The sequence below is a fragment of the Lithobates pipiens genome, unplaced genomic scaffold (assembly GCF_037356315.1).
Source record: "Lithobates pipiens isolate NorthernLeopardFrog02 unplaced genomic scaffold, aLitPip1_a1.2 Scaffold_10, whole genome shotgun sequence".
NCBI lineage: Eukaryota > Metazoa > Chordata > Amphibia > Anura > Ranidae > Lithobates > Lithobates pipiens.
The window spans coordinates 182,439,944-182,464,500 of NW_027507686.1; the positions used below are offsets into that span (position 1 = coordinate 182,439,944).

The 24,557-nt window shown below is 37.8% G+C and overlaps 1 protein-coding gene across 20 annotated transcripts in view; it reads right to left on the minus strand.

Annotated features, from left to right (window-relative positions):
- The window catches only part of LOC143935989 (uncharacterized), a 103,588-nt gene that overhangs the window by 4,297 nt on the left and 74,734 nt on the right, over window positions 1–24,557 (minus strand). For 4 of the 20 annotated variants that reach the window (XM_077460260.1, XM_077460268.1, XM_077460244.1 and 1 more), the window contains 19 exons: window positions 21,273–21,761; window positions 20,708–20,806; window positions 17,831–17,871; window positions 17,055–17,183; window positions 14,852–14,950; window positions 13,128–13,256; window positions 11,013–11,070; window positions 10,078–10,149; window positions 9,401–9,472; window positions 8,621–8,692; window positions 7,982–8,053; window positions 6,901–6,972; window positions 6,226–6,297; window positions 5,251–5,322; window positions 4,307–4,378; window positions 3,904–3,975; window positions 2,824–2,895; window positions 2,146–2,217; window positions 1,164–1,235 (listed from right to left, as the gene is read on the minus strand). In XM_077460260.1, coding sequence (XP_077316386.1) covers window positions 1,164–1,235; window positions 2,146–2,217; window positions 2,824–2,895; window positions 3,904–3,975; window positions 4,307–4,378; window positions 5,251–5,322; window positions 6,226–6,297; window positions 6,901–6,972; window positions 7,982–8,053; window positions 8,621–8,692; window positions 9,401–9,472; window positions 10,078–10,149; window positions 11,013–11,070; window positions 13,128–13,256; window positions 14,852–14,950; window positions 17,055–17,183; window positions 17,831–17,871; window positions 20,708–20,806; window positions 21,273–21,761 — 1,908 coding nt within the window. The remainder of the gene's footprint in view (window positions 1–1,163; window positions 1,236–2,145; window positions 2,218–2,823; window positions 2,896–3,903; window positions 3,976–4,306; window positions 4,379–5,250; window positions 5,323–6,225; window positions 6,298–6,900; window positions 6,973–7,981; window positions 8,054–8,620; window positions 8,693–9,400; window positions 9,473–10,077; window positions 10,150–11,012; window positions 11,071–13,127; window positions 13,257–14,851; window positions 14,951–17,054; window positions 17,184–17,830; window positions 17,872–20,707; window positions 20,807–21,272; window positions 21,762–24,557) is intronic. The other 16 variants (XM_077460275.1, XM_077460293.1, XM_077460283.1 and 13 more) reach the window with 16 other exon arrangements.

Consider the following 24,557-nt stretch of genomic DNA (forward strand, 5'->3'; position numbering starts at 1 on the left):
TGATGGGCACTGATAGGTGGCACTGATAGGTGGCTCTGATAGGTGGCACTGCTGGGCACTGATGGGCGGCACTGCTGGGCACTGATGGGCGGCACTGGGGTGCAGCACCTTTGAGGCAGATTGGGTGGCACTGTGGGTGGCACTGTGGGGTGGCACTGTGGGTGGCACTGTGGGTGGCACTGTGGGTGGCACTGTGGGTGGCACTGTGGGCACTATGGGCACTGACAGGGGGCACTGACGGGGGGCACTTACTTTTTCTTTTATTTTACTTCAGGATGGCACTGCGGGAGGCAGGTGGGCACAGGCAGGTGGCAGGTGGTCCCTTGTATTGATGGCCGTGATCGGGACTGATGTCCCGATCACGGCCGCCGGTGATCGGCTTTTTTTTTCTCTCCTCGCGCTGTCAGCGCGAGGAGGAATAATAGCCGATTACCGGCTCCGTTCTATCACATGATCAGCTGTCATTGGCTGACAGCTGATCACGTGATAAGGGGTCGGGATCGACCCCTTACACGGATCGGTGATCAGGCGAGTCTCACGGACTCGCCGATCACAGAGCGCGCCGCGCGCGCCCCTCAGGGGGCGCGCAGGCCGCTCGTAACCAGGACGACGTCAATAGACGTAGTCCTGGAAATGTAGGTCCGCGCTAATGACGTCATTTGGCAATAGCGCGGATCTGAAGTGGTTAAATACTTACTTGCAGCATTTTATTTTTATTAACAATTTTATATTCACGTTTTATATGACTTTAATCTCCCTACATAACTTCCATATAGCATCCAGAGGAGTAGCAAATGGGAACACTATAGAGTATTCAGCTATGAGTTTTCTGGGGAGCTGATATCACATTTAAGATAGTGGTGCTCAGCAGCAGTCCCAGGTATTCACATGTATATCATGTGTACATATGTATAACATTCGTAAAAATATGTTGAATGCACACACTGTATAAAATTATTGGATTATTGTGGTTAAAACTATTGATGTGGTGACAGGATCTCTTTTATGTCCCATTTATTGTAATATTGTAATAAAAAAATGCAAAACTATCACATGTTTGATTCAGGAAGGACAATAATATTGCCTGAACTATGACAAAACCATATTTGTATCACTGAAACGGGTGTTTTGCTTTGAGTATGAGAAAAGTTTTGATGGCGTACCATTTCCTCCAGGTCCTCCAGGCGGTGATGTGACTGATGATCCTGGTACATTGGGATGTGGTGTGCTGAGGTCTGTGGAAAAGAGAAAATCATTAATTAACATTTCCACGTAATATGGAAGGTGAGATTTTTATACTGTTTAAAGAGAACCTGTCACCAGCTAAGTTGTAATCACCCCATATGAACGAGGTCTTACTTCCAGCATTTTATTTTCTATTAACAATTTTATATTCGCTTGAAATGTGACTTATAACATACATAACATTTATAAAGCATCCAGTGGAACAGCATAGGGGAACACTATACAGCAGTAATGGCACTAGGGTTGCCACCTCATCCCTTTAAACCGGAACACATATGAATTACACAGGTTCTGAGGCTAATTAAATCGCGATAAGGAATCAAATGAGTTTAATTACCACCTTAATCAGCCACGGAACCTGTGTTATTCCTATGTGTTCGGGTTTAAAGGGATGAGGTGGCAACTCTAAATAGCACCCCAGATGTTTTGGAACTACAATTCGCATGATGCTCAACTACACTGCAGAGTGCATGGACATCATGGGAAATGTAGTTCAAAAACATCTGGGGTGCCAAGGTTTGCCATCACTGCTATAGAGTAGAGGGCTTTGAGGCTGCTGAGACTGCTGGCATCTCATCTAAGATGGTGGCGCCCAGCAGCAGATCCAGGTAATGCACATACATAACATGTTTGCAAGTGCATAACTTTGGTAGAAATATGTTCACTGCACATTCCATCTAATCTTGTGGGAATATTGTTGTTGAAATTATTGATGTGGTGACAGGGTCTATTTTATGTCCAGTTTATTGTAGTAATAGATTAAACAAAATGTAAGTCTATCACTTGTTTGTTTCAAGAAGGAAAAGAATATGTTGCCTGAACTGTGATAAAACCATTCGTATTTGCGTCACTGAAGCTGGTGTTTTGCTTTGAATATGAAAAAAAGTTTTGATGACATACCATATACTCCAGGCACCTTGGGTGATGGTGTGACTGATGATCCTGGTACATTGGGAGGTGGAGTGTTGGAGTCTGTAGAAACATAGAAAATCGTTATTTAACATTTCCAAACAATATGGAAGGTGAGATTATTATGTTGGGTAAAGAGAACCTGTCACCGCCTTAAAATTGCAAGTAAATCACAGAAAAATGTAGGCTTTAAATGCCTACTAGCAGCATTTTTATGTTATATTAATCATTTATATTCACTTTTAATATGACTCTAATCTCCCTACATAACTTTTATATAGCATCCAAAGGAATAGCAAATGGGAACACTATAGATTGTACAGCTATGAGTCTGCTGGGGCTGCTAACATCACATCCAAGATGGTGGCATCCGGCAGCAGACCCAGGTATTCACATGCCTATCATGTGCACATATGTATAACATTCCTAAAAATTTGTTGAATGGACACACTGTATAATATTATGGGAATATCAATGTTGAAATGAATGATGTGGTGACATGATCTCTTTTATATCCAGTTTATTATAATATTGTAATAAAACAATGTAAAGCTATCACTTGTTTGATTCAGGAAGGAAAAGAATATTGCCTGAACTATGACAAAACCATATTTGTATCACTGAAACGGGTGTTTTGCTTTGAGTATGAGAAAGGTTTTGATGGCGTACCATTTCTTCCAGGTCCTCCAGGTGGCAGTGTGACTGATGATCCTGGTACATTTGGATTTGGTGTGCTGAGGTCTGTGGAAAAGAGAAAATCATTAATTAACATTTCCACGTAATGTGGAAGGTGAGATTTTTATATTGGTTAAAGAGAACCTGTCACCAGCTTAAAATTGCAAGTAAAGACACATTAAAATCTAGTATTTTATATGCTTAGGTCATGTTTACACTGAGCGATCACATCGATCCCCGATGTCAGGACATGTTAATTAGCATAGGGATGCACAGGTGTTCAATGCATCCCCATGCAGGTAGTCCCATTCATGTCTGTTGGGACACATCGGCTGCACCAACACAGTTCCTGTGTGTCAATTTGACATTCCTGTGGATGTGGGTGCGTGTGCTCCAACTTACCCAGAGTGTGTTCAGCGCCGGGCACCCGCACTCAAGCAGATGTCATATTAGCAGCAGCAGTTGTGTCTGTGAAACCACTGTATCCCAATAGACAGCAATGGGACTTCTGCCATGGAAATGCACACAGAAATTGTGCATCCCCATGCCAGCAAAACACAGCTCTACACGGGGAACGCATGTAATCACCCCATATGAACAAGATCTTACTTCCAGCATTTTATTTTCTATTAACAATTTTATATTTGCTTGAGATATGACTCATAACATAAATACAATTTATACAGCATCCAGAGGAGCAGCATAGGGGAACACTATAGAGTATAGGGCTTTGAGACTGCTGACATCTCATCTAAAATGGTGGCTCCCAGCAGCAGATCCAAGTAATGCACTTATATAACATGTTTTCAAATGCATAACTTTGGTAGAAATATGTTGACTGGACATTACATATAATCTTGTGGAAATGTTGTTGTTGAAATTATTGATGTGGTGACAGGGTTTCTTTTATGTCCAGTTTATTGTACATAAAAAATGTAAGGCTATCACTTGTTTGTTTGTTTCAAGAAGGAAACTAATATGTTTTTTTTCCGAATCTATGACAAAACCACTCATATTTGTGTCACTGAAGCTGGTGTTTTGCTTTGAACATGAAAAAAAGTTTTGATGACATACCATATACTCCAGGCACCTTAGGTGATGGTGTGACTGATGATCCTGGTACATTGGGAGGTGGAGTGTTGGAGTCTGTAGAACATAGACATGCGTTATTTAACATTTCCATATAATATGGAAGGTGCGATTCTATGTTGATTAAAGAGAACCTGTCACTTACATGCATATCATGTATACATATGTACAGCAATCCTAAAAATATGTTGAATGGACACACTGATGTGGTGAGTGACAGGATCTCTTTTATGTTCAGTTTATTGTAATATTGGACTAAAAAAATGTAAAGCTATCACTTGTTTGATTCAGGATAGAAAAGAATATTGCCTGAACTATAACAAAACCATATTTGTATTACTGAAGCTGGTGTTTTGCTTTCAGCTTGAGAAACATTTTGATGGCGTACCATTTCCTCCAGGTCCCCCAGGTGGCAGTGTGACTGATGATCCTGGTACATTGGGATTTGGTGTGCTGATGTCTGTTGAAAAGAGAAAATCATTAATTAACTTTTCTTTGTAATATGGAAAGTGTGATTTTTATATTGGTTAAAGAGAACCTGTCACCAGCTTAAAATTGCAAACAAAGACACATTCAAATCAAGTATATTATGTGCTTAGGTCTCATTCACACTGAGTGATCACATTTGTTTACTCACATAGGGATGCACAGGGGTTCCATGCATCCCATGCAGGCAATACCATTCATGTGTATCGGGACACCGACATAGTTCCTGTAATCCAATTTGACATTCCAGTGGATGTGGGTGCATGTGATCCAACCTACCCAGAGTGCGTTCAGGGCTGGGCACCCGCACTCAAGCAGATGTCATATTAGCAGCAGCAGTTGTGTCTGTGCAACCACTGTGTCCCGGTAGACAGCAATGGGACTTCTGCCATGGAAATGCACACAAAAATTGTGCATCCCCATGTCAGCAAAACACAGCTCTACATGGGGAACGCATGTCATCACCCCATATGAACACTATAGATTATAGGGCTTTGAGGCTGCTGAGACTGCTGGCATCTCATCTAAGATGGTGGCGCCCAGCAGCAGATCCAGATAATGCACATACATAACATGTTTACAAATGCATAACTTTGGTAGAAATATGTTGACTGCACATTACATATAATCTTGTGGGAATGTTGTTGTTGAAATTAATGATGTGGTGACAGGGTGTCTTTTATGTCCAGTTTATTGTAATATTAGATTTAAAAAATTTAAGGCTATCAATTGTTTGTTTCAAGGAGGAAAATAATATGTTGCCTGATCTATGATAAAACCACTCATATTTGTGTCACTGAAGCTGCTGTTTTGCTTTGAACATGAAAAAGAGTTTTGACGACATACCATATACTCCAGGCACCTTAGGTGATGGTGTGACTGATGATCCTGGTACATTGGGATGTGGTGTGCTGAGGTCTGTGGAAAAGAGAAAATCATTCGTAAAAATTTCCACGTAATGTGGAAGGTGTGATTTTTATATTGGTTAAAGAGAACCTGTCACCAGCTTAAAATTGCAAGCAAAGACACATTCAAATCAAGTATATTATGTGCTTAGGTCTCGTTCACACTGAGCGATCACATTTGTGCCCCATGTAGGGACATGTTTACCCACATAGGGATGCACAGGGGTTCCATGCATCCCCATGCAGGCAGTACCATTCATGTGTATCGGGACACATCAGCTGCACCGACACAGTTCCTGTGACCCAATTTGACATTCCAGTGGATGTGGGTGCATGTGATCCAACCTACCCAGAGTGCGTTCAGGGCTGGGCACCCGCACTTAAGCAGATGTCATATTAGCAGCAGCAGTTGTGTCTGTGCAACCACTGTGTCCCAGTAGACAGCAATGGGACTTCTGCTATGGAAATGCACACAAAAATTGTGTATCCCCATGTCAGCAAAACACAGCTCTACACGGGGAACGCATGTCATCACCCCATATGAACACTATAGATTATAGGGCTTTGAGGCTGCTGAGACTGCTGGCATTTCATCTAAGATGGTGGCGCCCAGCAGCAGATCCAGATAATGCACATACATAACATGTTTACAAATGCATAACTTTGGTAGAAATATGTTGACTGCACATTACATATAATCTTGTGGGAATGTTGTTGTTGAAATTAATGATGTGGTGACAGGGTGTCTTTTATGTCCAGTTTATTGTAATATTAGATTAAAAAAATGTAAGGCTATCAATTGTTTGTTTCAAAGAGGAAAATAATATGTTGCCTGATCTATGATAAAACCATTCATATTTGTGTCACTGAAGCTGCTGTTTTGCTTTGAACATGAAAAAGAGTTTCGATGACATACCATATACTCCAGGCACCTTAGGTGATGGTGTGACTGATGATCCGGGTACATTGGGAGGTGGAGTGTTGGAGTCTGTAGAAACATAGAAAATCGTTATTTAATGTTTCCATATAATATGGAACGTGAGATTATTATGTTTGTTAAAGAGAACCTGTCACCACCTTGGAATTGCAAGTAAAAGCACAGAACAATTAAGTATTTAAATGCTTACTTGCAACATTTTTATTTCCTATTAACAATTTTATATTCACTTTTAATACGACTCTAATCTCCCTACATAACGTTTATATATCAACCAGAGGAATAGCGAAGGGGAGCACTATAGAGTGTACAGCTATGAGTCTGCTGGGGCTGCTAACATCACATCCAAGACAGTGGCATCCAGCAGCAGACCCAGGTATTCACATGCATATCATGTGTACATATGTATAACATTCCTAAAAAATTTTGAATGGACACACTGTATAATATTATGGGAATATCGATGTTGAAAATTAATGATGTGGTGCCAGGATCTCTTTTATGTCCAGTTTATTGGAATAAAAAAAAAATGTAAAGCTATCACTTGTTTGATTCAGGAAAGAAAAAGAATATTGCCTGAACTATGACAAAACCATATTTGTATCACTGAAACTGGTGTTTTGCTTTGAGTATGAAAAAGTTTTGATGGCGTACCATTTCCTCCAGGTCCCCCAGGTGGTGGTGTGACTGATGATCCTGGTACATTGGGATGTGGTGTGCTGACGTCTGTGGAAAAGAGAAAATCATTTGTTAAAATGTCCACGTAATGTGGAAGGTGTGATTTTTATATTGGGTAAAGAGAACCTGTCACCAGGTTAGAATTGCAAGTAAAGATACAATAAAATCCAATTTTTTTTACATGCTTAGGTCATGTTTACACTGAGCAATCACATCTGTCCCCGATGTCAGGACATGTTTACTTGCATAGGGATACACAGGTGTTCCATGCATCCCCATGCAGGTAGTCCCATTCATGTCTGTTGGGACACATCGGCTGCACCAACACAGTTCCTGTGTGTCAATTTGACATTCCTGTGGATGTGGGTGCGTGTGCTCCAACTCATCCAGAGTGTGTTCAGGGCCGGGCACCCACACTCAAGCAGATGTCATATTAGCAGCAGCAGTTGTGTCTGTGCAACCACTGTGTCCCAATAGACAGCAATGGGACTTCTGCCACGGAAATGCACACAGAAATTGTGCATCCCCATGTCAGCAAAACACAGCTCTACATGGGGAACGCATGTAATCACTACATATGAACAAGATCTTACTTCCAGCATTTTATGTTCTATCACCAATTTAATATTCACTTGAAATATGACTCATAACATAAATACAATTTATACAGCATCCAGAGGAGCAGCATAGGGGAACATTATAGAGTATAGGGCTTTGAGACTGCTGGCATCTCATTTAAGATGGTGGGGCCCAGCAGCAGATCCAGTTAATGCACATATATAACATGTTTACAAATGCATAACTTTGTTATAAATATGTTGAATGCACATTACATATAATCATGTGAGAATATTGTTGTTGAAATGATTGATGTGGTGACAGGGTTTCTTTTATGCCCCGTTTATTGTAATATTAGATTAAAAAAATGTAAGGCTATCAATTGTTTGTTTCAAGAAGGAAAATAATATGTTTCCTGATCTATGACAAAACCACTCATATTTGTGTCACTGAAGCTGGTGTTTTGCTTTGAACATGAAAAAAAGTTTTGATGACATACCATATACTCCAGGCACCTTAGGTGATGGTGTGACTGATGATCCTGGTACATTGGGAGGTGGTGTGTTGGAGTCTGTAGAAACATAGCCATTCATTATTTAACATTTCCATATAATATGGAAGGTGAAATTATTATGCTTGTTAAAGAGAACCTGTCACCACCTTGGAATTGCAAGTAAAAGCACAGAGCAATTAAGTATTTAAATGCTTACTTGCAGCATTTTTATTTCCTATTAACAATTTTATATTCACTTTTAATATGACTCTAATCTCCCTACATAACGTTTATATATCAACCAGAGGAGTAGCGAAGGGGAGCACTATAGAGTGTACAGCTATGAGTCTGCTGGGGCTGCTAACATCACATCCAAGATGGTGGCATCCGGCAGCAGACCCAGGTATTCACATGCCTATCATGTGTACATATGTATAACATTATGGGAATATCGATGTTGAAAATGAATGATGTGGTGACATGATCTCTTTTATGTGCAGATTATTGGAATAAAAAATAAATAAATAAAGCTATCACTTGTTTGATTCAGGAAGGAAAAGATTATTGCCTGAACTATGACAAAGTCATATTTGTATCACTGAAACTTGTTTTTCTTTGATTATGAAAAATGTTTTGATGGCGTACCATTTCTTCCAGGTCCTCCAGGTGGCAGTGTGACTGATGATCCTGGTACATTGGGATTTGGTGTGCTGAGGTCTGTTGAAAAGAGAAAATCATCTGTTAAAACTTCCACGTAATATGGAAGATTGGTTAAAGAGAACCTGTCACCAGGTTAAAATTGCAAGCAAAGATACAATAAAATCAATTTTTTTTATATGTTTAGGTCACGTTTACACTGCGCAATCACATCTGTGTCCCATGTAGGGACATGTTTACTCTCATAGGGATGCACAGGTGTTCCATGCATCCCCATGCAGGTAGTCCCATTCATGTCTGTTGGGACACATCGGTTGCACCAAAACAGTTCCCGTGTGTCAATTTGACATTCCTGTGGATGTGAGTGCGTGTGCTCCAACTTACCCAGAGTGTGTTCAGGGCCGGGCACCCACACTCGAGCAGATGTCATATTAGCAGCAGCAGTTGTGTCTGTGCAACCACTGTGTCCCAATAGACAGAAATGGGACTTCTGCCACAGAAATTCACACAAAAATTGTGCATCCCCATGCCAGAAAAACACAGCTCTACACGGGGAACACATGTAATCACCCCATATGAACAAGATCTTACTTCCAGCATTTTATTTTCTATTAACAATTTTATATTGGCTTGAAATATAACTGATAATGCATATAACATGTATACAGCATCCAGAGGATATTTGTTTGTTTCAAGAAGGAAAATAATATTTGTGTCACTGAAGCTGGTGTTTTGCTTTGAACATGAAAAAAAGTTTTGATGACATACCATATACTCCAGGCACATTAGGTGATGGTGTGACTGATGATCCTGGTACATTGGGAGGTGGAGTGTTTGAGTCTGTTGAAACAGAATTTTTTTATTTAACATTCCCATATAATATGGAAGATGTGATTCTTATGTTAAAGATAACCTGTCACCACCTTAAAATTGCAAGTACAAGCACAGAGAAATTATGTATTTTATATGCTTACTTGCAGCATTTTCTTTTCTATATCTATATCTATCTTTCTTTATATGCACTTTCAATATGACTCTAATCTCCCTACATAATTTTTATATGGCATCCAGAGGAATAGCGAAGGGGAACACTATAGAGTGTACAGCTATGAGTCTGCTGGGGCTGCTAACATCACATCCAAGATGGTGGCATCCAGCAGCAGACCCAGGTATTCACATGCATATCATGTGCACATATGTATAAAATTCCTAAAAAATTGTGGAATGTAAACACTGTATAATATTATGGGAATATTGTTGTTGAAATTAATGATGTGGTGACACAATCTCTTTTATGTCCAAGTTATTGTAATTAAAAAAATGTAAAGCTATCACTTGTCTGATTCAAGAAGGAAAAGAATATTGCCTGAAATATGACAAAACCATATTTGTATCACTGAAACTGGTGTTTTGCTTTGAGTATGAGAAAAGTTTTGATGGCGTACCATTTCTTCCAGGTCCTCCAGGTGGCAGTGTGACTGATGATCCTGGTACATTTGGATTTGGTGTGCTGAGGTCTGTGGAAAAGAGAAAAAAACATTATTTAACATTTCCATGTAATATGGAAGGTGTGATTTTTATATTGATTAAAGAGAACCTGTCACCAGTTTACAATTGCAAGTAAACACACATTAAAACCAAGTATTTTAGATGGTAAGTTCTCGTTTACACTGAGTGGTCACATTTGTGCCCAATGTAGGGACATGTTTACTTGCATAGGGACGCACAGGTGTTTCATGCATCCCCATGTAGGTAGTCCCATATCCATTGCAAATACTTTAACTCACCCAGAGTGCTTCAGATCTCATATTAGGAGTAGCAGCTGTGTCTGTGCAGCCACTAAGTCCCAATAGACAGCAATGGGACTTCTGCCATGGGAATGCACACAACAATTGTGCATCCCCATGCTGGCAAAACACAGATCTGCACAGCGAATGCATGTAATCACCTTATATGAACAAGGCCTTACTTGCACATTTTTTTTTTCTATTAACAATTTTATATTTGCTTGAAATATGATTCTTATCTCCCTACATAACATTTATACAGCATCCAGAGGAGCAGTGAAGGGGAAAACTATAAAGTATAGGGTTTTGAGCCTACTGAGACTGCTGACATCACATCCAAGATGGTAGCCCCCAGCAGTAGATCCAGGTATGCACATACATAACATGTGCATGCATGCATAATGTTCCTAAAAATATGCTGACTGCACATACTATATAATTTTACGGGAATATGTTGTTGAAATTAATAATGGCTGGGTCTCTTTGATGTAATATTACAATAGAAATATTAAGGCTTTCACTTGTTTGTTTCAGGAAGGAAAAGAATATTGTCTGTATACAGTATGACAAAACCAGTTATGTTTGTGACATACCATATCCTACAGGTTCACATGTCATGCAGCAGCCATTTGCATCATATCGAACGGTGCTCTAAAAATGAGAAAGACACACTGAAAGTTAAACATTTGTTTTGTTGAATAAAGAACAACTCTTTTGTAGCTCAACTAAATACATTGCATAGATTTTACCAAAATTCTTCTTACATAACTTTTTACATAAGATAGCTCATACCAAGGGTATCATATCTGACAAGTTTTTAAAATGTTTTTGCTTTAAATATACTTCAAGAAAATTAATATCTAAGAATAAATAAGGTCAGTTATGGACATGGACCATTTTCTCTATTGTTATATTCACCGGCTCACCCAGAAACATACATAAAACATTAACTTCTTGTAAGTGGACGTAGCTACAGTGAGTGAAAACATGAGGACCTGACTTTTGAAGAAATGTCAATTTTTCTAATTGTGATCATAAGGTAGAAAGACTCTGTAAATCTAATGGTAAAGTAGAAAATCCCTTCAGTCACTGCTTCATAGATGAGGACCGGTGCCACCACCAGTTTGGTGGCAATCTTCATCTAACATTGAAATATATCTCCGTAGGGGTACGTCTGCCTCGTACAAGGCAATCTGTGGGCGCGCACAATCTGTGGCCAGTGGGGGGAGCCAATCAGCGGGTCTGCTGGCCACCCGTGATTATTCCCAGCAGAGACAGAACAGGAATCTGTCAAAGTAAAGAAGATTTCCATTCTGTCAGGGGATAACACAGAGATCCTGTCTTTCTGCAATGCAGGAAGACAGATCTGTCTATTGTCCCCGGGCAGCCCATCCCCCATACAGTTAGTAAACACACCCAAGGAACACATTTAATCCCTTGATCGCCCCTAATGTTAACCCCTTCCCTGTCAGTGCCATTAGTAAAATGTCAGTGCATATTTTCTAGCTAGGATCACTGTGATAATGTTCCCAAAAAGTGTCAAAAATTTCAGTTAGGTGTCTGATCTGTCTGCCACAATGTCGAAGTCCCACTAAAAATCGCAGACCACCGCGATTACTATTAAAAAAATAATAATAATGAAAATGCCATAAATCTATGCCCTATAAATCTAACCAATCAATATATGCTTGTTGGGATTTTTTTTTTACCAAAAATATGTAGCAGAATACAAATTGGCCTAAATTGATGAATAAATTAGATGTTTTAAATTTTTTTATTGGGTGTGTTTTATAGCAGAAAATAAAAAATATTTTTTTTTTTCAAAATTGTCAGTCTTTTTTTGTTTATAGCGCAAAAAAAACAAAACGCAGAGGGGATCAAATACCACCAAAAGAAAGTTTTATTTGTGGGGAAAAAGGGACATAACCTTTATTTGGGTACAGCATCGCATGACAGCCCAATTGTCAGCTAAAGTAATGCAGTGCCATAATGCAAAAAAATGGCCTGGTCATTAAGGGGGGAATCCTTCCGGGGCTGAAGTGGTTTTTAAAGACCATTAGGCTCTAAAGTATAACTAAAACCATTTTACATACAGTCGAAAATGGATAAATCCACAATAAATGAGGGATAATCTTCTCTGAGACAGTTGGTAACAATTTGAAAGATTTCAAATGGTTTTGGTGTAAACTGGTGTAAACTGTAAACATAGTTTTTTTTTGAGTCCTGGAGATAATATTCATGAGAGTAATTGTGGGTGGTGAAGCTCCCCAGCTAGGATAGCAATAAAAACATGAAAGGGGTTCTACCCCTTTTCCTACATTATCCAAAGTGAATATGGCTTTAAATACACTTTTACTATTGTCAAGTACAAACTAAAATGTGAAGTGTGAAAATATGTATTTTTAATTATTTTGTACATATTGATAACCCTCATTTGATCCTTTTACCTTAATTCATGGTCTTGTAGGCTTGATTAATATGGTGTTAAACATTTTCTATGTCAACCTGCTATCCATCTAAGTTGGGCATCTTACTGTTCTCAAGCAGAGATCAGAAGTGCTTCATTTGCAAAAGGCAAGGCTCATTATTTCTGACTTTAATTTTATAGCGGAAGTCTTAAAGCAGACAGTCTTTTACTTATTTGGAAAGTATATAGTAGTCAGTGTTTTTTCTAAAGGCAAATATTTTTTAGATGTTCTTTAACCTACCATGGCACATTTAGTGACATCCAACTGTTGGCAGACCATTTGCACTTTGGTAAGAATAGGGTAGCCATCTTCTTCATTACATTCATAGTAGCTGCATCTGTCACTGGGGGTACTGTACTTCTGACCAACCTAAAACAAAGAGACAATTTTCCTTGTCAGTTTATTTATGTTTAAAGGCAACTCAATATTTCAAACTCAGTTTTGGATAGTGTATCCACCCTTAAACAAACCAATTCAGATATTTTGTAGTTACATCATGAGTTGGGTTAAGAGTATAAGGAAATTTTGGGCTATATTTTTTTTTTAACGCAAACCATCACATCTTGTAAATCTAGATACGTTAACATTTATTCTGGGATATAAAAACAAAATTAATAGATGGCTCGGATTAACTTTCCTTTTTTGGTCATACAACAATTTGTTATGTGGTCTCAACTGAAGCAGAGGACTCATGTTCCTGCAGGGCTGCTGATTGGCAATCTCTGCTTGAACGTTTTTAGCGGAAATACGTTTAACACCTTAGTTCTGCTTTATTTATCTGACAAAAAATGCCAGCAATTAAAGCTGAACTCCAACTTTCTTTTCACTAGAACTGAATGCAATTATCAGTCCCAGAAGGAGTGATATCACAGACAAACAAACTTGCTTTTTACAGCTAATTAAGTTAAGATACAGATAAAATGACAGTGGGGTTGTGATTCATTTACATGCCCAATGCATCTGTTGTTTTTTTGGAGGAAAAGCTGGAGTTCTGCTTTAAGTACATGTCTGCTTTAAATTGAACATAAAAGTATGGCTTTTGTATTGTAACCACAGAATGCAGAATGTAGCCTGTAAATATCCTTAAAATCTGTGCTTTGTATTGGTACAAATATTGGAAAATGTCATATAACTCAATGGAAATCAGGCTGACGCCATAAGATACCTGTACATTTCAGTCACCTTTACATTTAAAGCGGGAGTAAACCCAGTTAAAAAAAAACACTTACATTCCCGGCATGCCGGAAATGCTAACGTTCACATTGGTTGTGCTCTCAACCAAACTTTCAAACCATCCAATGGCTGGTGTCATAACTGATCACATGTGCAGCATTATGGCAGTTGAAGAAGTATTAGAGGCCAAGATGGCGGCTTCCTTGACTGAAAACGATAGATGGGTTTACTTCTACTTTAAAGTCTGAAAAGAGTTGATAGAGCTTTGTTCTTAATAAGTAAGACTCTCTGTACCATTTCAATATGGGCAAAACTAGTAGCAAGCTTGAAATTAGCAGTTTTGTCATTCCCGAAGTTGGACCTTTAGAAAACTGTATACAGTGAGACAAGATATTAAACATACTGAAATATAGATTTTGGGTTTGCATGCAAAATATTTAGAAGTTTTCCAGCATGCAAAATTTAGAAGCCATACTTTTGAAATGCCCTTTTAACAAGGAAAAAATAACCTGTTGTAGCCACATCTTCTGTCATAGCCACAAATGTTCTCAGTACAGGTTTGTCATATAGCTGTCTACAATTCCTGCTTATCTATGTGAAGCTTGAAATGAACACTTTTCCTTAAATAAAGAGCCTAAAAAAGGCATTAGAAACAATATTTCTGCAAAGATACACAAGCACAAAAATACACAAGCACAAGGCACAACCTCACAAATCAGTACTTTATGTAAATAAAGACAACTCAAAATGCTCCAGAAGAAATCACTGAATAATACAGGATGGTTATTTACCGCTAGGTTGACATCAGTATTCTGCTCTCCTCTCATGGTACATTGTTTGGCCACACACTCTCCACAACATTGTCCACTCATTTTTGTGTATTCATAGCCCTGCGAAATAAAGCACACATAGTAAATATATAAAATAAAAAATATAAAATATATAAAATAAAGATATTACATTTCTGTGGCCATGTGTTTATATAATTATAGAACTGCGTCAATTTGTTTATTTTATATCTACCTAGAGGTTAGATTCAAAAGTTTGCAGAATATGCTCTAGATTATTTTTTTATAATTATATTCAATTGGATAGCTATCCAATGAAGATATTATTGAACAAAATGCATCCGGGAAAAGCTTTTGGCAGTGACATCACCGTGCATGGCCGCAATTTTGAACAGCATGTCCATCTTGTGTTTCATACTTCATCTCTCTATTACACTGTAAGTTCACAAACTAATTTAGAAGTTATTTATCAAGTAATGCACTTTTGAGTCTGTAATTTTTGCATAACTGAACTGTGATTTTGGCTCTTCTAAATTACTGATCGGCTTGCAGCCAACATACAGAGTTAACCGATGGCTGGAGGGTGGAACATTAACCCCCATAGTTCAGGCATGTTTGGGTGCAGATTGCTAGTGGGATGATGATATTAAGCATGTATGGTCTGTTCTTATGAGACCGCAGGCTCTGGTAAGCAATTTGTGTGCTAACTTTGTGGGTGAAGGTGCATCGAAGTTGATGTAAGGAGTCAGTGATGGATCCACTTTCACAGATGATATTTGGATGGATGTTCTAATATGAAATTTTAGTTGTCTGGATAATATTTGTTGCATGGTCATTTCATAGCATTGCACCCAGCACTTTTAATTTAGTATTATACATTTATTAAAATTTAAATGTATTTTCCATACATTTTTGCAACACTCAATGTATTTAAGAAATCTATATATCAATTATTCATCACTTTTATATAATTATTAGAACTGGTTTGCACTATTTTGGAATGATTTTGGAAGTATTTGGGATTATGAGTATTTTCCATAAGAATAAACGGAGTAACTGCAGTCGTGTGCAATATGAACAGTTGTTTTTGTAAGTAAAGGCTCGTACACACACTATAAGAAAATCAGGTGAACATCTTCGTACAAATAATTTTTTAATGATCTTCGTATAGTGCGTACACAGCTTTCAATGGCCGATTTCTAATTTTCATGCGAAAATTCCCAAAGGGACAAACTCCAAATCTTTTCTCATATGGGAACAGAATGAATGATTTTAGTTTAATGCGTACCATTTTTGTACGATTTTCATACAAGAAAAATCAGAAAAGAAAGACTGTGCATGATCAGAAACAAACAACAAAAAAAGCCTGTGTCGTGCGGAAACTTTTGTAAGAATTTTCGTACAAATTTTCTTTCATCTGTTCCGATTTGCTGTGAAGCAGCAAGGAAAATTGGAAGATCGTTCGCCTGATTTTCTTATAGTGTGTACCCCACTTTAGACTTTATGACTCAGAGTGAGCTTCCCGGTGAAGAATGCTAGATTAGGGCAATGTTGAGTATTTTTCCTAGTGCAATGCACTCAAGGGGATTAAGAAAATTTAATAAAGACAATTGTACAAAGGTACAGCTGTCCTTTTCTAAGGATTTACATTTAGGTATCTTTAAGATATGTGTTCATTTTTTCAATCGAATTAACTTTGTAATGTGTGTAAGCTGTCATGCATGTTTTGGTACATAGATTGGATTTCTAAAGGTTCCCATTCAGTGGACTTAAATAGAAACATTTAGATCAGTAAGCAAAAAAATCATTAGGGACTTTTTTTATTCCAATGTACCTCAATGCAATGCATTGGAGTGCGCTGGTCCAATATAAACAGTGGATTTTATATCTCTATGAATTTCACTTGTGCTGGAAAATGCATGACTGTTGTGAACTGGCGGGAAAAAGACAATAAGAAACGTAGCAATTGTTACCGGTATCACAAGCTAGGTTATCTAGATCTGTTCCCTTTATCCAAGTATAATCTTATTTTTCTTGTAATTGAACCATTAAAAGCATTATCATGCTTTGTTTATTTGTTAAAAAAGTTTTTTTTTTTTACAGTTAATATGTTGGTGTTTGGTATTTAGGCATAGGCTATTTGTTGTTAATAATTAATAAAAGATATTGAATGTGCTGTTAATACAACAGTTAAATAAATTCTTACCAGATTGCAGGTAGTATTGCAGACAATTGGACTGCATTTGATTGCATAGAATCCTGAACTCATATCCATATCGTAGGAGCATTCACACTTCTGACAGGCATTAAGTGGCTGTGGAATAAGTGATCCACGCTAAAAAAAAAGGAGGGGGGAGAAAAATTGTATTTTTTATTATCAGTATAAACACACAATTTCTACACTCTTAGCTCTTAAGATATGTGTACAGATGCCACAATAAGCTGCTATACATTAATCCTCAAGAAACAAATTGATACATTTTCACAAATCTTTATTTTCAGTGTCAATATACTATTTTACTTGCATGATATGCTTTTGTGGGATTTATTAAAAAAAAAAAAAATCTGTAGCATTTATTCTTGCTCTAAGTCCTACACTTTGGTTTTTACTTAATAAGGTAACAGTCCTTGTGCAGCAACCCTTATAGTGGTATTACGACCAAAAATGTAATTTATTATGGATTACCAATCATTAGATGTGGTGACTGAATTTGTTTTCTTTTTTAGGCCTTTCTCCTCTTTTCAGCTGGTGATCTGGCCAGTAACACAAGTCCTGTGCCTCCACTTTGGATGATTACATGAACCCCCACTGCTGCCCGTTGCTAAGGTGTAGTTTCTAATTTCTTACTGAACTAGGATCTAACTTGTAAACATGGACAACAAATATTTTCCCAAGTCTTATCAATCAGCCCCAATGTTGCCACTACAAAACAGCTATTTATTTTCAATTTGCAAAGATTGTTACTTTATAGATTGTATTACCTGGTACACATCATTTTCATACACGCAGACCGTGTCCGGTACTGTGAAAAAAAATCCACAACAAAATATGAGTAACATCATAAAAACTATTTATTGTGTAGGCCAACAAATGCCATCATTTTTATTTAAGTCTGATTTTATTTGTTGCATGTGTAACATTTTTTTCCAGTCTTCTTGCACATGTATACAAAAGACAAAAATAGAAATAAAACTTATAAAATGAATACAGGTTGTGATCATATTATATAAGCCACTGTGGAACTTTATCACATTGCACTGCAATTCTGCGGGTTAGAATTAGGGCATATTGAACATTGTGGAATCTTCCATCACTTCCAAACTGTGATCATATTATATGTGATGCATAAGTCACAGTGGGACTTTTATCACATTGCACTGCAATTCTGCAGTTTAGAATGAGGGTATTAAAAAATATGCATAGATAAAAAAAAAAACACAGCATTAACAGCGCTATTAATGCTGTTTTTTTTTATCTATGCATATTTCTTAATATTTTGTACTCTTATAATAGCTGCTATAGTGCGTGATTTTTTAATCCTTGGAGTGCTGGGATCAGTTACACTTGATGCGACTGATATTTTTTACTAGAATTAGGGTATATTGAACATTGTGGAATCCTCCATCAGTTCCACACGTAGACTTTAGTGCAGGTTGTATTATCTATCTGTATTCAATGACTGGTGCAGCACACATTAAGCATGTGTATGAAAGCATGCCAGGGTGTCAGTCATTGGACCCAAACAGCTAGACCAAATTCCAGTGAATTTTCTTGGTTTGCCTCATGTTTTTCAAAGGAGAGAAAGATGTGCATCTCCTGTGCCACTCAGCCATTGTGAGTGCAAATGGAGAAACCTATTTTTCTTACTATTATCTTGTGCGTTCAAAATAGAGCTCTGGCTGCAGTACCCAAGTGAAATTCATTCCATCTTATTGGGTAAATGGCAAAACGCACGTAGCCTGTTACTTTGTCATGAAAGGAGACAGGATAGGGTCACATTAAATCCTGGATATACTAAAAAATCTAGGGTGGCTAGGATGCACTGATACAGTCACGTTGGGATTTTGAGCAAATGGGCGCTTGTTTGCTGGCCGGCATACATGCTGCTTTTATTCTATGTTTGTAAGTGTTTCCATTTATTTTATATTAAAGCTTTTTATCAGGTTTACACTATGGGAAGTCCCTCTGTTTTTGAGTGACCATTACTCCATGATTGAGAGTCTCCCTGGCTTATCATCCGGTGTGTATTCCTGCCCTGCTGTCTTGCTACGTGAGATCTGCTACTGGGACCCTGTCGGGTGTTGTTTGCGAGCTATTGATGCTTGCCATCTTGTAAGCGTGTATTCTTTGTGGTGTCTGCACTAGTGGTAATGGAAGATTGAACGACTTATTTCACATAATATTTCACATAATATTTGGACTAATATTTGCATTTTTTATCTGTGATTTTTTTTTCTCACTTGGGACCTTTCTCACTTTCTTATATATTTTTTTGATACTTATTAATTAATAATATACATTTTTATTAATCATTATTTATTTATTAAGTTATACAGTTGTATTTATTATTTTCACTTTGAGGGTGGGATTATATTAATTAGATTAAATCTAGTTTGTCATTTACTTGGAAACCATTTCAATTTCTTTCACTGCTTGCATAGATTGTTACCATGAACACCAGTGGCGACTGGTGTTTTTTTTGGGGGGGGGGGGGGGGTGTGGGGAGCTGTGCCTCCAGCTTACCCTTTTTTGAAGCCTATTAGAGCCTCTGGCTCTAATCACATGCCTACAAAAATAACACCCCCCCCCATTGGAATCCATAGTTCGGCACCCTATATGTAGATCAGGGGGCCAGATGCATGATTAGGGCATGTGCTGCCACTGTGATCACTGTAAGTCTAGCCACATCCCTTTGGCCAGGATTGTTTCAGAATTTACCTTCTTAACCACTTGCTTACTGGGCACTTAAACCCCCCTCCTGTCCAGACCAATTTTCAGCTTTCAGCACTGATGCACTTTGAATTGCCTTTTCCTCTTCGGGTCCGATGTCCCTAGCACATAAGTCAGTGATCGGCTTATCAAGCTTTTGTTTACACCATGTGATCAGCTGTCATTGGCTGACAGCTGATCACGTGATAAGGGGCCAGGATCGATCCCTTACTCAGATCTGTGATCACCTGAGTCTCAGTGGCTCAGTGATCACAGCGCGCTTGCAAAGGGGAGGCTGTCATATGACGGCCTCCCGGAAGTTCAGGTCCACACTGTGGCCATCATTTGGCGATAGTGCAGATGCCAAGAGGTTAAGGCTTGAATGCTAGTTTCTTTGGATTGTGGAGTATCCATCTTTTTTGAATGTATGCTAGTTTTTATTTACCCCATACTCATTCCAGAATTGGGGAGTCATTAACAACTCTGCAGGTATTAAAGGAGGAACCAGATTTATGTATACACCTGCAAAACTACAGATTTAACCTTTCTGAAGCCTTATCTAGTAATATTCTTTCAGCATGTTGTTTTTATACAATCAGACAATAAGTCGTTGGTATTTAAATGTAAGTGTAGTAAGTGCATTTTAGTAGACTCACATGGCAGCTAGTAGTAAATGTAAATTTAAAGTAGATGTCTGGAATGTAAATAAAAATTTACCAATATTACTACATGCTCTTTTGTATCTTATAGCTAAAACGTTATGGGATAGTTTACGGTAGGCATTAGGACTAGTAGCATACGGAGTTCAGTTTACTTTTGTGAATATTATCCTATTGTGTATAAAATATTCTGCTAGTTTTACTGGAAAAGAAACGAAAAAAACACTGAACCAGGATAATAATTTGATAAAGAATATCAAAATTACATACCGCAGGTAATGTTGACACAGCAAGCACCAGGAGGCAAGAAAGACACTACTCGGTAGCCAGACCCACATGTTGGCATTTGACACACGCATTCATCGCAAGCTAGATGAGAAGAAGAAGAATGTTTTATTTTTTTCCTGTGATTAAGGCATTTGAAAAGTAATAACAATAGCACACTTTATGCTAAACTGAAAAGGTCAGCAAAAACACGTCTTGACCCTTCATGTCTACGCTTACTGTATTTCTCTAATTTATGTTCAGGGGCAGCCAGGCCATACTTCAAACATGTCTGCCTTGGTTCATCTCCATACATGGTGGATTGATGGGCCTCATTTTTTTTTTACACAATAAAGGTCCTTTGTGCTTTCTTTTAAACTTAGATGGAGATGACAAGTTAACTAGAATTTCAGGCAAGATCAATAGGGGTTTTCTGTACTTGTTAAAACATTATTTTCCTAAAAAAAGAATACTAAGCAGCCACCACTAAGGATTGGTTAGCTGCAACATATTAAACTATAACGGTTTATATTTCCTGACAGGTCGTTTGTAAGTTGTTGCTTATACTTACGAGTAGTGGGAGGGGCTGTAGTTGATACAGGTGTTGAGAGGGTAACTGATGTGTTAGTTGTCGAACCAGTTGTTGAGGATATCGTTGTTGAACCAGTTGTTGAGGATGTCGTTGGACCAGTTGTTGAGGATGTCGTTGGACCAGTTGTTGAGGATGTCGTTGTTGAACCAGTTGTTGAGGGTGTCGTTGAACCAGTTGTTGAGGGTGTCGTTGAACCAGTTGTTGAGGGTGTCGTTGAACCAGTTGTTGAGGGTGTGGTTGAACCAGTTGGTGAGGGTGTCGTTGTTGAACCAGTTGAGGATGTTGTTGTTGATTTAGTTGTGCTTGTTGGTACAATTGTTGACACTGTGGTTGTTGACACAGTTGAACTAGAAGTAGAAGGTGTTGTTGTTCCACAATTTTCAACAAATTTCTCTGCTGTGCATTTGCTGCTGCATTTTGCATAATATTCACAGCCGTTCAGATCTGCTTTTCTGTAAATAATATCACCTTAAAGACAAAATAAAAACACATAAGTATTAAAAAAAAAAAACTATACTCAGACATTAACAATAAAGTGCATGGTTCTTAATAATATTAAAACCCCCATCTGTTAATATGTATTCTTATGAAATTATTGAACTTATCAGAATATTGGAACGTGCATAAGGACTATACATGAAACACTAAAACATACCTACCTATTAAATTAAGCTTGAGGATACTGTAGTCACTATATAAATGAAAGTGGTAAAAAAAAGCTGAAAACCTAAAATGTATTATAATCATCTTACCAATCCCTAGATGTGGTGACTGTATTTGTTTTCTTTTTTTATGCGTTTCCGTTTGTTTTCTCCTGCTGATCTAGCCAGTAATGCATCTCCTGTATTAGGGTGCCTACACTCTGGATGAAGGAGTGATCAAGACTCCTTTGGACAGCAGTATTGTTATTCTGGGGTAGGGTAGTGTTAAATGTACTAGCAGATTTAAACTCCAGCCAATATTTAAGCAGTTACAACTACAATTTTGTTCCTTTTGGGCTAAAGGTTTCTCATACAATCAATAAAAGCTAACCATTGTAAACACCCCTGTTAATGGGAAATGTTTTGTCTCATTCCTCCAACTGCTACATTTGCTGGACAGCTTGGTCTGTTGAAAAATAACAGACTTACTTGTAGGATTACAAGGTGAAAATACAGGAAAGAAAGCCTAAAAAAAGAAAACAAATGCAGCCACCCCATCGAAGATGGTAAGGTTCAGTATAATAAATGTTGGTTTTTGGGTTTAATTTAATTTGAACCAAATGTTTGCCATCAAAGAGGATCATTTATTGACGGTAAACCATGCTGCATTTTCAGTAATCATACTTAACCTTAAAGTGACCCCACCACTGAGAAACTCAAACTAAAATTGCAGTACCTTGCCAACGATTACTCATGCTCTACTTTGCAGAATATGGCAACTCGAATGGGCATATGATAGCACATTTGGGTGTATAAGACAGCATGTTACTGTGGTTCCTTCCTCTGATCCCTACATGACTACAGGACATAGTAGTGACATGAGGACAGTGGGAGGATACACAGCAGTGCACAGCAGGGAGACAGTCATCTGCCACTTGTTGGATTCCAGTGGCAACCATAGCTGTGCAAAAGATCGGAGTCACATACCTTTTGCAGCATGAGTTGAGTTCAGTGTGAGTTCCAACAGCACCATTTTAATGTAATGTATGATGTAGCCGTTTCATGTTCACATAATAAAAATTAATTATAGATACATGCACTGGCTTTTTTTCTTTCATTGCAAAAACTTAAAGTCAGATCACCGCATACCAATGTAAAATGGTATATTATGGTAAATGGTATAAAATGGTATATTACCATAATATAGTATTTGTTACCAATACAGACTGATAACAAGACACAGAAACCGTGTACCACAACAAAGAAAGAAGGAGAAACTACATACATAATTGACAAATTAAAAAAAACACCAGAACACAAAATAGATTAGTATAACATGGCTAAAAATATTAAACAGAATATAGTTTTCCTTTTAAAGTAAACCTAGCCTGACCTAAACCATTCTAGGGTAGGAAAAGTGCATAGGAGCGCCTGTAAGTGCTTGGATGTACATAGGGGTCTATTTACCCTGCTGCTAAGATACCCCTTATTTGTCACAATTTTACACTGCGTCTAAGGGTTAGACTTCTGTCAGGTTTTTATTCTTGTCTGTGTCACCACTGGAGAGATTTACTCCCCACTCCCTTTTTTGCTCTTTGTGCCCATTATCACCAAAAAATGGGAGTGATGGAAAATTCTAAATTTGGAGCTGTCGCTGGAACAGGACTATAAGGAAAATCTTCCAATGGTAATACCTGTTCCAGGGATAACTGTCTAACAAGGGGTTTCTCTGACCTTAGAATGCTATCTTCTGACCTCCTGTTACGATTTTGCATCTACAGGACAATAGGTTATGAAACTCCCCAATAAGACCCAGATGAAAAGAAAGTGACATGGGTTTGGTCCATTCCCTACTCTATCAAAATAAAAAAAAAAGTTCAATACCAGAACTGCACTGGGCAGTAGATAAAGACATAGACATAAGTTCCTATGAGTGTTTACAATCTTTAAATATTGGTAAAAAATGCATTTCATATTAAATTATCTATTTATAAATATTACAAATCGCAGGTAGTAGAAGGTGCCACACCCTATTATTGGATACAATCACAAAGACACTTATTAAGCACTTCGGTTCTTAAGGCACCAAGTATCAAACAAATAAAAACCATATATCAACATACATAACTGTATTTTTTTTTACATAAAACACCTAATAAAAAGCAAAAGGACTCTGATAATCATTAGTAAAGGTGTACCCAAAACAAATAATCAGCCTTCTACAGACTTATTACAATTGTAAGTCAAGATAACCAACTGTTCTGCCCCAAAATGGACCACATATAATGATCTAAACAAATAAATTCTTCACAAAAATTAAGAAGAGGGTTGCCAATCTACTCAATGCTTTTTGCGGCTAAAGCCGTTTCATCGTAACTCATTGTGACTCATTGTAATATTGTAACACAATATATGAAAACAAAAGTTTGTACAATAACAGATTATAACAATATAAATACAATTGCACATCATATTTTCTCTACTGTGTCATGTTTTCTTACCATAGATACATGTGGTTATCCAGGCATAACCATTTGCCCAAGACCCCTCCCAGAGGGGGATAGTCACCCCTGGAATCATGTACAATCCTCAACATGAAGCATACTGGGACACACCGGGCCAT